At 42.0% G+C, this 16030-nt stretch overlaps 1 protein-coding gene across 1 annotated transcript in view; it reads left to right on the top strand.

The window, feature by feature from the left end:
• Window positions 1–16030, top strand: part of SLC15A1 (solute carrier family 15 member 1) — a 49741-nt gene that overhangs the window by 32492 nt on the left and 1219 nt on the right. The window contains exons 15-22 of the mRNA XM_059378325.1: window positions 17–98; window positions 1823–1942; window positions 2931–3077; window positions 4113–4162; window positions 13068–13175; window positions 13298–13409; window positions 14065–14208; window positions 15295–15402. Coding sequence (XP_059234308.1) covers window positions 17–98; window positions 1823–1942; window positions 2931–3077; window positions 4113–4162; window positions 13068–13175; window positions 13298–13409; window positions 14065–14208; window positions 15295–15402 — 871 coding nt within the window. The remainder of the gene's footprint in view (window positions 1–16; window positions 99–1822; window positions 1943–2930; window positions 3078–4112; window positions 4163–13067; window positions 13176–13297; window positions 13410–14064; window positions 14209–15294; window positions 15403–16030) is intronic.

Raw genomic sequence — 16030 nt, 5'->3', positions numbered from 1 at the left:
TCCCCGTGTCTCCCAGCTCCTTGAAGAAGATGACAGTTGGAATGTTCCTGGCTTCCATGGCTTTTGTAGTGGCGGCAATCGTGCAGGTGGAAATTGATGTAAGTTGCCCTGATTCCCCAGGGGCCTTTCCTGCAGGTCGGGTGGGGCATTCAGAAGGCGTCTTTCTCCGTGACCGCAGGGAGGCCAGGGGCTAAGGCAGGGAGGTCCTGGAGCTAGGGACCATGTGGAGACACCACAGGGGCAAAACGGTCCCTCCAGGCAGCGAGCACCGTGGGTGCTCTGCACTGCGACGGGGCAGCTGGGAGGAGGGTCGGATGGGTGTGCCTTGGCAGGGGCAGGGAGATGACAGTTACATGGTGAGTTTCTGTGGACACGGTTTTTGTCATGGGAGTTGGAGTTTGTAGAACTTCTTTCACACTCTGAACGCCTAGGAAGTCTGGGGAGAGGGTCATCCCTGCCAAACAGGCAGCCTTTTGAAATGTTTCAGCTGTCTTCGGGAAGATGCCTTTTGTATTCTCGTGTTTCTAGTGATGTTAGTTCACACGCCAGACTTCAGTCTGCCAGATCCACGGTGGCACTAAACCAGATTCCTGGTGTCCTCCGTGTGAGAGCAGGCTAGAAGCGAGTGTGGTGTCGTGTGTGAGACAGGAGGTAAACTCCCTCCTCCTGCTTCTCCGCTTCTCCATTCTCTGTCTCCTACCCTCAGTCTCCGTGTGTGTCTCTCTCTGTTTCTCTCTTCTTCCTTCCTTCTCTCTAATTTTTCTTTTTAAATTTTTAGGTGTGATAACATGTAGGGAACAAAAATTTACCATCTGACCCACGTCTCAGTGTACATTCAGTAGTGTTAAATGCGTTCACGTTATTGTGTGACTCATCCCCAGCAAACTTTTCATCTTGCAAAACAAAAACTCGGGGCCCCTGGAAAAACAACGCCCCACTTCCCCTCCCCACCCCCCACCAGCCCGGCACTCCCCATTCTACCTTCTGTCTGCACGAGTTTGCTGCTGGTACTTCCCGTAAGTGGATTCGTAGAGTGCCCGTCCCTTGGGATTGGCTGATTTCACGGAGTCAGATTTCCTTGAGGTTCATCCATGTCATAGCGGGTGTCAGAATCTCCTTTTTTTAACAGTGGAATCCTAGTCTACTGTTGGACAGCGTTTTGTTGGTCTGTCAGTGGGCGTTTGAGTTGTTTTCACGTGTTGGCTTCCGCGTGGGGCTCCTGCTCATGTGGGTTTACTCGTTTGCTCCTGAACTGGGCTAGCTTTGTGCAAAATGCATCGTGAAACTAGGATAGACGTTAGCACAGAATAGAATAGGTTGCTTTAGGGACCCTGGGATTGGAGAGAGAGCGCCGTGGGGAAAAGGCAGGAGCCCTGAACAAATGTATGGAGGCAAGAGGCATAGAGCACTTGTGAAAGGAGGTTTAGGGCACGGTCAGGCTGTGGCCGTGGCCGTGGCTCCCAGAGTTAGAGGGGACGACGCTGGCCTCCCAGGAGAGCAGGTCTCCGGTGCTACAGCAAGAAACACACTCATTTGGGTTGTGTTTGCTCTGACCCTCAGATAGGAGGCTTCCTTTCCTGGCATCCTTCAGCCTGGAGGTGTTAGGACCAAAGGCATCCTCTCCAGGATCACTTCCCTGTTCTGTATAAACATCTTCCTCTGGGTGCCGTGAGGCGAGCAATGGGAGGCCTCGAGGGGGTGTTTGGTCTCTCGGCCGGGACAGCTTTCCACGGCTGGAGGGTGGGGGTGCTGGTGACGGGGCCAGGCTGATCGTCAATCAGCACGGAAGACATCACTGCCAGCTTTCTCTTGTTTCGCTCAGAGAACTCTCCCCGTCTTCCCCAAGCCCACTGAAGTCCAAGTTAAAGTGTTGAATATAGGGAACAGTAAGATGACGGCATCTTTTCCTGGAATGCAAGTGACACTTCCCCAGATGAGTCAAGTAAGTAGAAAGAAATGCAACTTTCTCTTTTCTCTTCTGACCTGAGTTATAATAGGCTTGGGAGACACTGATCTTCTTGATCTTTATGTAATTCCTACAAGTATGGAAGTGAACTGCCTTAGTATCTCGGTCTCTTTGGGCTTCGCACTAGACCAGTGTGCCTCAGACTTTAATGGGCATGTGAGTTACCTGAGGAATATGTAAAATTTTGCATTTTTAACATGCTCTCAGGGGAGGGGTGCCGTGGTTGGAGCGTGGAACCACACTTTAAATAGCAAGGCTCTGTCCATGGTTCTCTACCATGTGGCTGCCTCAGGGACATCTGGCAATTTCTGGAGACGGTTTTCAGTGTCACAACGGAGAGCCTGCTGCTATTGGCATTTCAAAAGGAGGAAGCCAGGGAGGCTGACAGCACGGTTCCACAACCTAGACTTATCTCGTCCCAAATGTCAGCCCAGCCCAGGCTGGAAAGCCCTCATCTGGATGGTCACTGGTCTGAATTAGAGGTTTTTAACCTGAACTCCACATTAGAATCACCTGAAGAGCTCTGAAAATTCCAATAGCCCAGAGGTTTGGATTTACCTGGTCTCCTTCCTGTTCAGCCACAGTGGAGAGCTGCTCCCTTGGAGTTTATGAAACTGACGATCTTATAGAAAAAAGAAAATTTGACTTCTGGTGCCTGAAGCAGCTCGGGACTGATTTCCTTCCAGGTTATTCCTTTATCCCTGATGCTGTTCTCTGCCTCATGGTAGAGATGATTTCCAGAACATGTATTTTCAGAAAAAGAAACAAAAAGTAAAGTGCTGTGCAAAAAAGCCTAATTCTTGCGTAACAGGAGACGTCATGATGGAGTCCATGGTGGGGGAGGGGCAGTGCTGAGACAAACCGATGCCAGCTCTCACAAGGCATTTTTTGATGCGTGTGAACATGAACTGAGGCAGAGCCAGACTCTATGGTATTAATTGTGACTCCTTCTCTCCCAATGCAGACAAATGATTTCATGACTTTTGCCGGAGACAAACTGACAAGTATAAACATTTCTTCTCCTGGTTCACCAGTCAATGTGGTGACTTATAACTTTGAGCAGGGCCATCGGCACACCCTTCTAGTGTGGGACCCCAATAATTTCCAAGTGGTAAGTCGTTGGACACCTACAGCTGATTCTTTACTGTGAGTGATGTTGGTGATAGAGCCTTTCAGTTGTATGGCATTGCTTTAGCCCAGGTAGTATTGTGAGAGTTAGTCCTCAAGTTCTTCCTTCTTTGAGGATACAAGTCATTTGACTTTGAAAAAAACATTGGTGGATGGGAAGGGTTAATATTAATTTAAAAGTTAATTTAAAAATTTAAAAAGAACTTTTGTGGGGGAGGTGCCTGGGTGGCTCAGTCAATTAAAGTGTCCGACTCTTGATTCCAACTCGGGTCGTGATCTCAGGGTTGTGAGATCGAGCCCCGCGTTGGACTCCGTGCTGGGTGTGGAGCCTGCTTAAGATTCTTCCTGTGCCTGGCCCCCACACCCTCCCTCCAAAAAAAAGAATTTGGGGTCATGGTAGTGGGTGTGTGTGAGAACATGCAAGTCACACAGAGTACATAGGTGCATTCTTAGCAACTTCTTGAGATAAAATTTTACATACATCTTAAACTGTATTGGTTAAAAAATCACACTGGGTAATTGGAAAGTTAAAACGCTCTCTGAAAAGAATATAGTGAAAACATCAGGTAAAAGCAATAAAAATACATGTGAGATATTTCATGACAAGATATCAGCATCTAGATGGGCCACGGAACACATTAGGAAACTGTGGAAATAGAGTTAAACTGAGTGGAGGAGTGGGAGGTGTTCTGTGAGGTGACCTTCTGTGACCATCTAGAAAACTGCCGTATGGAATTAAGACTTCTTGGTCGTGTATTTTATTAGGGAGCTCTTGGGTGATTTGTTCTCAATTCTTGAATAGTCGTGTTCTGTGGAAGCACTAGAAAGCAAACATCAAAAATTGTAGAGACTCATTTCACCTTCAGGAGAATCGGGATTGAAGGATGGAGCTTTGCAAATGTTATCATACGCCCTTAGCTCCTAGGATAAATGTCAACATCGCTCTTTTTCTCAAGTGCTGAAATGGTCATCTAAATTTATTCTAATGGATTAGATTTGAAAACGCTTTCTTTCTCAGGTAAAGGATGGCCTTAACCAGAAGCCAGAAAAAGGAGAAAATGGCATCAGGTATGTACTTTTCTTTAAAACTCTAGTCTTATCAGCTTCTTATGGAAGTAATGCCTTCCCATAGTAAAGTCCCACTGCAACAAGGCTGTAAAATGAGAGTATAGGAATTTATCCCAACAATGTAAGGTGGTTCAGCATTCTTAAAAATATCAATCGATATCATCTATCATCTTAATAAATTAAAGAGACAAATCCATATCATCATATCCATGGATGCAGGAAAAGCATTTGATAAAATTCAGTGTCCATTTATGATTTAAAAAGAGCCCTCAGCAAACTAGTAATTGAAGGGAACTTCCTGACTCTGAAAAAGGAAGTCTAAAAAACCCAAGCTACTATTACAATGAATGAAGAAAGTCTCAATGCTCTTCCCATAAGATTGTGCACACCCTCCATTCCTTTTCAACATCCTTCTGGGCGCCAGTGCAATGAGACTGGAAAAAGAAGTAAAGATCTTAACTGGAAGGAAAGAAATAAAAACTATTCCTACTTACAGATGACATAAGGACCTGCACAGAAGGTCCCAAAGACTCTACCAAAAAAGTTCATAGACTCAATAAGTGTTTAGATATGAGTGTAGAAATGTTACAAAATATAAGATCGACAACAAAAATCATCTTTCTATGTGCCAGCAATGAATGATTGGAAACTGAAAAATTAAAACTATACAATAGCTCTCCAAAAAGACAAACTACTAGGTACAAAGCTAATAAAAACATAGATGAGATTTGAGAACTAAAACTACAAAAGGCTTATGAAAAAAAACTAATGACGAGTGAAATCAATGGAGAGATATGCTAGCTTTGTTGGTTAGAAGGTTTAATACAGTGACAATGTCAGTTCTCCCCAGATGGACCCATAGGGTTAGTGCAATTACTATCAAAATCATAGCGTTATTTTTCTATGATTTTTTCCAGTTTTACTGAGATATAAGTGACAAAATCAATTATATTTGAAGTGGACAATATGATTCAATGTATGTATCCACTGTGAAATATTTACCAGAGTCAAACTAACACAGTCACCTTACAGTGAACTTTTGTGTGTGTGTGTGTGTGTGTGTGTGTGTGTGTGTGTGTGAGAGAGAGAGAGAGAGAGAGAGATAGAGATAAGAATGGTTAAGACCTTAAAAAAAAAAAAAAGAAGAAGAAGAAGAAGAATGCTTAAGATCTAACTGCTTAGCACATTTGAAGTATACAATGTAGTATGACGTATAGTCACCACATTGTACATTAGAACTTACTCATCATGGAACTAAATTTGTAGCTTTCACACAACATTTCCCTGCTTCCCACCCCTCGGTCCCTGGAAATCACCATTCTACTCTTTCTTTTTCTATGAATCCAACTGTTTTTTAGAATCCGTATATACGTGATACCATGTAGTATTTGTCTTTGTCTGGCTCGTTTTCACTTACTGTTTCTAGGTTCATCTGTGTCACAATGGCAAGGTTGCCTTCTTTTTAGTGGCTGAGTAATGGGTCCTTTTAATATATACATATAGATATATAGACGTAGGTAAATTAGATTTCATTCAAACTGAAAACGTTTATTCTGTAAATCTCACTGTTAAGAGAATGAAAAAGGTAAGCTACATACTGGTATAAAATATTTACAAATCACATATCTGACTAAGTGTCTGTATCCAGAATATATAAAATACTCTTGAAACACAACTGTAAGGAAATAACCCCGTTGAAAAAGAGCAAAAGATTTAGACATTTCACCCAAGATATACAGATGGCAAAGAAGCACATGAAAATGGGCTCAACATTGTTGGCCATTAAAAAATATAAATTAAAACCACAGTGAGTTGCATGACATACCTATTAGATGGATTTAATAATTTTTTTTTTTTAACTGACGATACCAAATGCTGGGGAGAAGACAGGGCAACCAGAACTCCCATGTTCTAGTTAACAGGAGTGCAAAATGGTACTAAAAAACAGTGAGGCAGTTTCTTATAAAGTTAAGGGTACACTGACCACACAACGCAGCTATCCGGTTCTCAGGTATTTATCCTAGAGAAATGCAAACTTATGTCTACGTAAGAACCTAAACATAAATGTTCATAGAAATCCTATTCGGAATTGCCAAAGACTGGAAGTCACCCAATGACCTTGAGTGGGTGATGGATCAACAGACAATTGACTGTAGACTATACTACATCCATACAACAGAATAGTTCTTAGGAAAAAGGAACTAGTGATACAGGCAATAATATAAATGAATTTCAAACGTATTGTGCCATGAAAGAAGCCTGTCTTAAAACTTACATAGCTACTGTGTAATTCCATTTATGTGACATTCTGGAAATGCCCCCCCACCAACAAAAGATAAGGATGTGGGAACAGATCAGTGGTTGCCTTGGGTTAGGAGAGGAAGAGAGGTTTGGCTATGGGTCTGTGTGAGGGAGATGCGGGGGCCGATGGAACTGGTCCATATCTTGGTGGTGATGGTGCTTCTCTGAATCCAGACATGTGTTCAAATTCATAGAATTGTACACCAGAAAGCCAATTTACTGTAAACATGCTTTTTAACAAAGATTTTATTTATTTATGTGAGAGAGAGAGCATGAGGGGATAGGGTTAGAGGGAGAAGTAGACTCCCTGCTGAGCAGGGAGCCCAATGCAGGGCTCGATCCCGATCTTGGGACTCTGGGATCAGAACTTGAGCTGAAGACAAACACTTAACCAACTGAATCACTCAGGCGAACCTGAAAATACACTTTTTAAGTAAGATTAGAACATCTGAATAGATTGGGGGAGAAACGTGGATAGGGCTCCTATTGGCCTCAACTCTTACAGCCAATCTCTGTTTCCCTGTGACACTCCTTAACAATTCCAGATTTCAGCTTTTACCAGTTACCAGTAAAACATGAACTAGTAGAGAGAAAGTGTATGATTACGAGGATGAATATTAACTTACTAATGGAAATTGTGGAGACATGGAATTAATTTTCATCTCTCTTTACCTCTGGCTTGTTTCGCATTGTTAACATTTGTAATGTTTACTTTTGTGGGTTCTCCATGTGCTAGGTCAATTCTACAAATGATTAATAGACAGAATTTACAAGTTGACTATCAAAATATTAGTCACAATGCACTAAAAGCCTGAAAGGGAAGGAAATGTAACTTTATATCCTTGAAAATATATCCTCGAATGGAAATGTTCTGAATGTCAAGGTTAATTGGAATAGCCTATTTCATACCCTGAATTGTTCCATGGTTCTACATCTTTAAACCAAGGTTTTTTTGCACAGCTTTTGGGTTTTCCTGTGACTCACTTGGCCTCTTGTTGACAAAAGCATATGAGCCTTTACCTCCTGGGTGATCCAGAGAATGGACCCAGGGAATTCACCTTCCTCTTTGAGAACCAACTCTTCAGCATGCCCTTTGATGTAAGGAGGGCATTTTGCTCTGTGGTCCTTGTGATGCCACTGTCCTCACAGAATTTTTACCATTTGTCCAGGTTAGTGTCTTTCTTTCGTGAATTCTGGGTCACCTTTCTTGTTTGGCTGCAAACTTGTGCTCAGATATCTGACCGAGAAAATCTGTGAGGCAATTTGCAAGTCCTTGCTTGCCCAAAAATGCTTTTCTGTTCTCCTGCTTAGTCATAGGTTGGCCGCCATTTTCTTCCCAGAGTCCTGGAGGCTTGTCTCTATTGGCATCCAACACCCAACTGTGCTCAAACACACACACACACACACACACACACACACACACACACACCATCTGCCACTCTCTGTAGTTGATTTAATTTCCCCCTCACCAAGCATTGGGGATCCTCTTTCTCCTTGGTGTTCTCACATATCTCTGCAGTAAAACTACATGTGAATAGTAGCCAGCACTATGTTCTTTTGATTTTTGGTTCCTTCTCATTTTCTTTGTTCTCTTCTGTATGAGTTTGCTAAGGCTGCCATCACAAGGTACCATAGGCTGGAAGGCTTAAAAAACAGAAAATTATTTCCTCATGATTCTGCAGGCTTGAAGTCCAACATCAAGGCATTGGCTAGATTAGTTTTGTCTGAGGCCTCTCCCCTTGCCTTAGAGAGAGTTGCCTTCTCTGTCTTTACATGGTCTTTCTTCTGTGTGTCTATGTCCTGATCATCTCTTCTTCTAAGAATACCAGTGATCTTGGATCCCTGATGACTTCACATTACCTCTTGAAAGGCCCTGCCTCTAGGGTCTCCTGGGTGGCTCAGTCAGTTAAGCATCTGCCTTTGGCTCGGGTCATGATCTTGGGATCCTGACATCAAGCCCCACATCAGGCTCTGTGCTCAGTGCAGAGTCTGCTTTTCCCTCTCCTTCTGCCCCTCCCTGACTCACACACACATGCACACACATTCTCTCTCTCAAATAAATAAAATCTTTGAAAAAAGAATAAAGACCTTATCTCAAATAGAGTCACATTCTGAGGTCCTAAGGGTTAGAATTTCAACATATGAATTGGGGGAGGGGTGGAGATACAATTCAGATTGTTCTTCTGTCCTGCACACATGCATATACATACAGCTGTCCTGCACACCTGGAAGGAAATCCTCTAATGCTGGTCATCTGGCCCTTTCCTAATCTTTGCATCTGAGTCTCTGAGCTGGAAGTACCTCTGGGATGTCCTTGGTGGCTCAGAACTATCGTTTTGATTTCTTCAGAAATGTCTCTAAAACTTTGGAAACTTCAAACAGTCTAAATTGTGGTATCCTTTCTTGTTCTGGTGCTATGCTAAAGTTTCATTCTTCTTTAAAATTGTCTTTGTTGAGATTTTGGGAAAGGACACATAAGATCAGCAACATTTTACCTCACCAACCCACTCATGTAGTAAAAGATAAGCCAGGAACTTTTTTATTTTAATTGGCATCATCATATCTTCTGTGGATCAAAAGATTGATTATTTCAGCAATGTCCAAGAGACAATCCATAAAATGGGGAAGTTCTGAAAAAACAATGTCAGAAACTAACTGATAAATAGAACAACTTTGAGAAAGCCAGGAGGTTGGATTTTGGAATAACATATGAATTAAAGAAAGAGTAGAGAGAATTTTAAACAGAATGGAATCGTTTTAATTATGTGGTATCAGTAAGTTGTGAGACTTCTGTGGACTACCTTCAACAGGGTCCTTTAAGTAAAGCAACAGGGGCAACTGGGTGGCTCAGTTGGTTAAGTATCAGATTCTTTATTTTTATTTTTATCTTTATTTTATTTTATTTTTTTTATTTAAAGATTTTTTTTTTTAATTTATCTGACAGAGATCACAAGTAGGCAGAGAGGCAGGCAGAGAGAGAGGAGGAAGCAGGCTCCCTGCAGAGCAGAGAGCCCGATGTGGGGCTCGATCCCAGGACCCTGGGATCATGACCTGAGCCGAAGGCAGAGGCTTAACCCACTGAGCCACCCAGGTGCCCCAGTATCAGACTCTTGATTTCAGCTCAGGTCATGATCTCAGAGACATAAGATCGAGGCCTGCATTGGGCTCCACGTTGAGCATGGAACCTATTAAAGTTTCTCTCTCCCCACTCTTCGTTTGCCTCTCCCTCCAATTACACATGCTTGCTCACTCTCTCTCTCTCTCTCAAAAAAAAAAAAAAAATGACAATACTGGGGTCTAAATTGGCTGAGAATTTGATATTGATCTTTCTCATGAATTTTTTAACATTACATATTGCTCTCTCTCTCTCTCTCTCTCTCTATATATATATATATATTTACAAACAATGTTCTTGAGAATGTTTTTAAACTTAATATATTATGGTCCTCTGTGTGTTCTGCAATATTATATATTATAAAGTATAGTATAAAATATTTTAATACTTATCCATATTTCTATAAGTATCCCTTATCCACTCACACAAACCACTATATAATATTCCATTGCATGTACATACCACAATTTATTTACCCATTCTTCAAGGAAATTTAGGTTGCTTCCATTTTTCCAAACAATACTCCAATTCCCATTCATATATGATTTTTTTTTGTCCCCATGTACAAAGTTTCTCTAGAGAGGTGGCCTTTAAAGCTTTTATCATGGGGTGCCTGGGTGGCTCAGTTAGTTGAACAACTGCTTTTGGCTCAGATCATGATCGCAGAGTCCCGGGCTCGAGTCCCGCATTAGGCTCCGAGCTCCACGAGGGGTCCAGCTTCTCCCTCGGACCTTCTCCCCCTCATGCTCTCTTTCACTTATTCTCTCTCAAATAAATAAATTATAAAATCTTTATAAAGCTTTTACCACATCCAGTAAAAATATTTAAGCATATAATGCATGAACATGGTATCTGTTAAAATTATATATAATTATTATACCAAATTAATTTGAGCATTATAAGTAATTTAAAAATATATTAAGAGAATGAGAAAAATTTTAAAAATTTTACAAGTATTTTTATTCATTAGTGGTACAAAAATCATTAATGTAGATGATGTGATTATATATGCTTCATTAATTTCTAAAAAGCTCAATTTCAGATTTAGAAAAATCTAGGCATAGGCTTAGTTTTAAGTTTGGTTCATTTCAAGCCTTGGTTTCCATGACTATCATACTGAAAAAGATCTTTCAAGGAGGGAGTATGGTCATAAGTAGATTAAAGAGAAATCTTCATTTAAAGGTAGTTGTGGGTTTATTAAAATCATTTTGGTACTAAGACAACCACATACCCATATGCAGAAGACTGATGTCAGACCCTACCTGAGACCACACACAAAAATGTACGCAGTGGATCATAAACCCAATATAACTAAAACAATAAAATTTATAAAGGAAAAATAACAATAAATCTTTGTGACCTGGGGTTAGACAGCAGTTTCTTGGATACAAAGCCAATAAATAAATAAATAAATAAATAGTCACTTGGGCTTCGGCACATGGAGAGCTTTCGTGCTACAAGTGATACCGTCATGACAATGAAAAGACAGCTCACAGAATGACAGAAAATATTTGCAATCATATAATTGAGAAGAGATTCTGAATACAGAAGGAACTCTTCCAGCTCAAAAGTAAAAAGACAAATAACCCAGTATCTTAAATGGGCAAAGTATTGGGAGAAGGTGGGGGGGTGGGATTATGGACATTGGGGAGGGTATGTGCTTTGGTGAGTGCTGTGAAATGTGTAAACCTGGTGATTCACAGACCTGTACCCCTGAGGATAAAAATACATTATATGTTTATAAAAAATTAAAAGTTAAAAAATAATAAATAAATAAATAAATGGGCAAAGTATTTAAAGAGATGTTTCTCTGGCACCTGGGTGGCTCAGTGTGTTAAGCCTCTGCCTTCAGCTCAGGTCATGATCTCAGGGTCCTGGGATTGAGTCCCGCATCTTGCTCCCTGCTCAGCAGGGAGTCTGCTTCTCCATCTCCTGCTCCTCCATCTCGTGCTCTCTCTCTGTGTCAAATAAATGAATGAAATCTTTAAAAAAGAGAGAGAGAGAGAGAGAGGTTTCTCCAAAGATAGCACAGAAAAGTCAAAAAGTCTAGGAAAGAAGTGCAACATCATTAATTATTGGGGAAATGAGAATCAAAACCACATTGAGGTACCACTTCACACTCACCAGGCTCTCACCAAAAACCAAAATAAAAGCAACCAAGAAAACAGGTAATAACTTGAATCCTAAGTTCAAGGATTTCAAGTGTGGTGGGGATGTGGGCACATCAGAAGACTTTTACACTGCTGGTGGGAATATAGAATGATAAAATGATGCAGACAATTTGAAAAACTGTTCCTCAAAATGTTAAACAGAGAGGTACCCTATGAGCCAGCCATTTCACACGGAGATGTCCGCCCAACTACGTAGCTCCTGCTGGCCCAGGTCAGGAGTCCGTTCTCAGTGAGGCACCTGTCACACTACACCAGGTCAAACGCCCATGGACTTTAAGGCCTGAGCTTAATTCAGAGAAATGTTGTCCCAGTACCTAGAATTTGACCAATATTACTTGTCGCCACAAAGCCGATGAAATGTGGCCACATGTTTTAGGAATGTTCAGGTTAAATTGTTGTCTGCAGTCCTTGGGTGTACGATTTTATGAGTGCCCATCCTTTAAATTGGATAATCTGCTGAAAGCTTTCCCTCAGCTGTCCAGGGAAAATCCACTAGTCGCATTGGAGGCAGCACCCTTCTGGCTGGTGTGCTGCATGAGCGTCAGGGTCTCCTATAGCCTGGAGCACCGAAGGAAGGGATCCGATCTTCTGTCCATACTGTCACCATCTTTATGGTCCTTTGAAGGCAAGCCGCTTAGGCATAGAGGACTTTGCAGGCCCTGGAAGCCTTGAAACCCAGGACCAAGGTTCTGGGTGCTACACTCCCATCCAAGCTCTAGAAGAGCGTCAGTCACCACTGTTCCAGGTCCTGCAGACACAGAACTCCCTCTCGGAGGTGAGCTCCCCAAAAGTGTCTCTGGTTGCCGGACCAACCCTTTTCTTCCTCTCCACTCTTTGGGGCCCCTCCCTGCCCAGGCTCCTACAGGTAAAGGACAGAAAATGGCCTTCTATCCCCAGCCCCCAGAAAGAAGCCCGGACGGAGACTGTTCGGGTACTAAGCAACTTCTACTTTGATCTTTTAGTTCTTTAAAGCTTCTGAGCAAGGAATACAGAGCACTGCCTTCTTGAAGGGGGAACCAGCTCCTGTTTCCATCCAGGCTAATATCTCAATACACCATTGAACTACTCCTAGTTACCAGGCACTTAGAACAGCTCCAGGCAGAAGACTGTGGTCAGCTCTTGTGGGTGTGTTCTCCTGAGTGCGTCAATAATAACAAACCTGGGTTGGCTTCCTTCTGCCTTTATAAGTCTAGAACTCTTCCATAGACTTCTTAAGTCCCTTCCAAAAGAGATCACAGTCCAAGTTCAGGGGCATATACTGTGACCTAAATAAAGTACCCCTTGGTCCAGTCACAAGACGGATGGTTTTCTGTTTCAGATTTATAAACAGTTTTGATGAGAGCTTCAACATCACCATGGACGACAAGGTTTATGTGAATGTCACCAGTCACAATGCCAGCGAGTATCAATTTTTTCCTTCGGGCGTGTAAGTACCTCTCCTAGACACTGTGCTCCCAAGTTCAAGGATTTCAAGTATTTTTCCTTAAACATTACATTGAAGCTGTTAATACCAGGAAAGTTAACCTATATCATTCTTTCTTTCCACAGAAAACACTTTACGATAAACTCAACCCAACAGATTCCACAAAAGTGTGAAAGAAATTTCCAATCATCCAACCTGGAATTTGGTAGTGCGTTCACCTATGTCATTGGAAGGACGGTCAGTGAGTCATTCTGTTGAATCAGAAGTTCTACTCAAACATTTAGGACCTGGTCATGACTGAAATGGAGGAACATTAGCATCTGTCTTTTAAACAGGCTTTGAATTCATTCAGTTGACCACTAGTTCTTTAACTCACTGTTGACTTCAGTGTGCTGTTATTTTTAGAATAAAACTAAACAGACAACTGAGGCTGACTAAAAGTCCACGTTGACCAGTATCTGATGTCTCTTCCTAGACTATTTACATGGACTTACAAACTTTGAGTTCAAAGAGATGGCAATGTTTTAAACAAACCCTGACTTCCACTCTACTGTCTGATTTAAGAGCAAAATGCTAGTGAACAGATTTTCAAAACCAACGCCATTTTGTTGAGAGGACAAAATGCACTGTTGCATATTTTAAAAGGGCATAAGGGCTTGTATTGCATAGAGCGTTGAGTGTGGTGCATAAACAGTGAATCTTGGAAAACTGAAAAAGGTAAAATTAAGGTGTTAAAACAAATAAATAAATAGATAAATAAAAACCGTATTTATTTGACAAATTGTATGACATGGTTCTAGAAGTCCAAGCTCCATTTGCCTGTTTGAGCAGTTTTTATTCTAGAAGCAATTCTCCATTTTAATATCTTCTCTCTTCTGCCTTATTGGTTTAGAATATCGGCTGCCCCGAACTGCACATCTTTGAAGATATTTCACCCAACACAGTTAACATGGCTCTGCAGATCCCACAGTATTTCCTCCTCACTTGCGGCGAGGTGGTTTTCTCTGTCACGGGACTGGAGTTCTCATATTCTCAGGTCTCTTGGTCATTGTTTCTACCACCCTTCTCCTACCCCCACCCCCGTTGGGACCTAACTTCAATAAGCAATATATTTATAGTTTAAAAGATTCTGGGGGGAGGAGGGAAGGTTCTAGAAAGCATTATGGTATCTTCCATCAAACAAGGTGTTTGAGATCCCCCAAGTCATGTTTTTATCAAGTAATAATATGACTGTTTAACTTCTTGGGTGCATGTATCATATGACTCTGCATTCCCACATCCTATACCAGAGATTTACAGCCCTGAGGGGGGAAAGCTGTATTAATGATCGTGACCAGGGCCACGATAAGCAGCAGAGTCTATGTTCTGAAGCAACTAAATGATATCAACTGTTCATTATGGTGTCCATTTCTGGGTTGTGTCCTCATAATCGTTAAGACTCAGGTGAGATCTCTCCATAGCTACATGCTGGTTGAAGACCAGCTTTTAAAAGTTGAAAGATATTGCTTTCAACTGTTCAAGATGAGACTCATGAGGTAAATTCTGCTGATTAGAAGCTAGTTTCTCAACAATTTCATCAAAATACAGTTAAGGTCATTGTGACCCTACAACGCCTAGCACCTTCAAGTCTTGCGGTGAAGATCATAAATATGAGTTGGACAGTCCCTTTCTGTGATGACCTCACAATCGGATAAAATGACATATCATAGGTGACAAGAGGGGTGTCATGACGTGACAGGGAAGCTCACAGCAGAGCAAGCTCCTGGCCCAGAGAGTAGCCTCCATTTAGGGGAAAGAGAACGGGATGGATGGCTCTGCTTGGAAACTCTTCTGTAGACACAGAATTGATTCATCTGTAGATTTGCCCATTTAACTCAGGACAACAACGCTGTGAGGATGTGGAGAGTGGGAAACAAGGAATTCTTATATGTTCGTACATGAGTGTTTGGGGTGTCTTGTTACCCAAGTGATAAGCCTTTTTATATGTGACCCCACATATAGATGCAAAACCCACTTTCGATGTACATTTTTAGGGCGGACTGCCCAACTGAATGCATTGGTAAGTTGTGTTCTGCAGCTGTGCCGTTGCCATCTAGAGACTGACTGTGTGTTGTTTCCCCAGGCCCCCTCCAACATGAAGTCAGTGCTTCAAGCAGGATGGCTGTTGACGGTGGCTGTGGGCAACATCATTGTGCTTATCGTAGCGGGAGCAGGCCAGTTCAGTGAACAGGTACGGGGTGGGGAAAGAGTCTGTGTGTGTCTGTGGTCATTATGACGACTCTCCCTCACCACCTCTGTATACACATGGTCATCTAAGCTAATGGTCAAATAAAACCAGCCAGAGAGGATGATGACCAAATGCGTTTTTGGCCAAATGTGTGCCGATTCTTTGTATTTCCACTTGGTTGTGTACAGTTAGATAGTGACAGACAAAATACCAAGATTTGCCTTAATATACCTATAACCTAAAGTGGTTTACTATCAAAGGAAAGATCTTTCCTAGCTTCTGTGAATGTTGCATAATGGCCCCAAGCCAGACATGTTTTCCAGAAAGTTTCATGTTACCTAAAGTTAGAGCCCTTCTGAGGGTAGTTGTAATTTTTCCAGCTAACATAAAATGAGAGCGTCTCTGAAACTGAAACCCTCTCCTTTAGCATTTCAGTATTTGTCTTGTAAGGGGGTCGTCCCTTACCCTATCAGTTTGTTCACTTCCCCCTCCAAGTCCCATCAGAGCACGCACCCCTGCTGTGAGCTCGTAACCTCAAGATTCTGCCAAAGGATGATGTGGAGGTCTTAACTTAGAACACTTCTGCATGTTATTTTTTGCTCAAGAGTACTGTATGCTGTTCTGTTGGTCC

The sequence above is a fragment of the Mustela nigripes genome, chromosome 15 (assembly GCF_022355385.1).
Source record: "Mustela nigripes isolate SB6536 chromosome 15, MUSNIG.SB6536, whole genome shotgun sequence".
NCBI classification, from domain to species: Eukaryota; Metazoa; Chordata; class Mammalia; order Carnivora; family Mustelidae; genus Mustela; species Mustela nigripes.
This window is presented reverse-complemented; position numbering and strand designations above follow the sequence as displayed.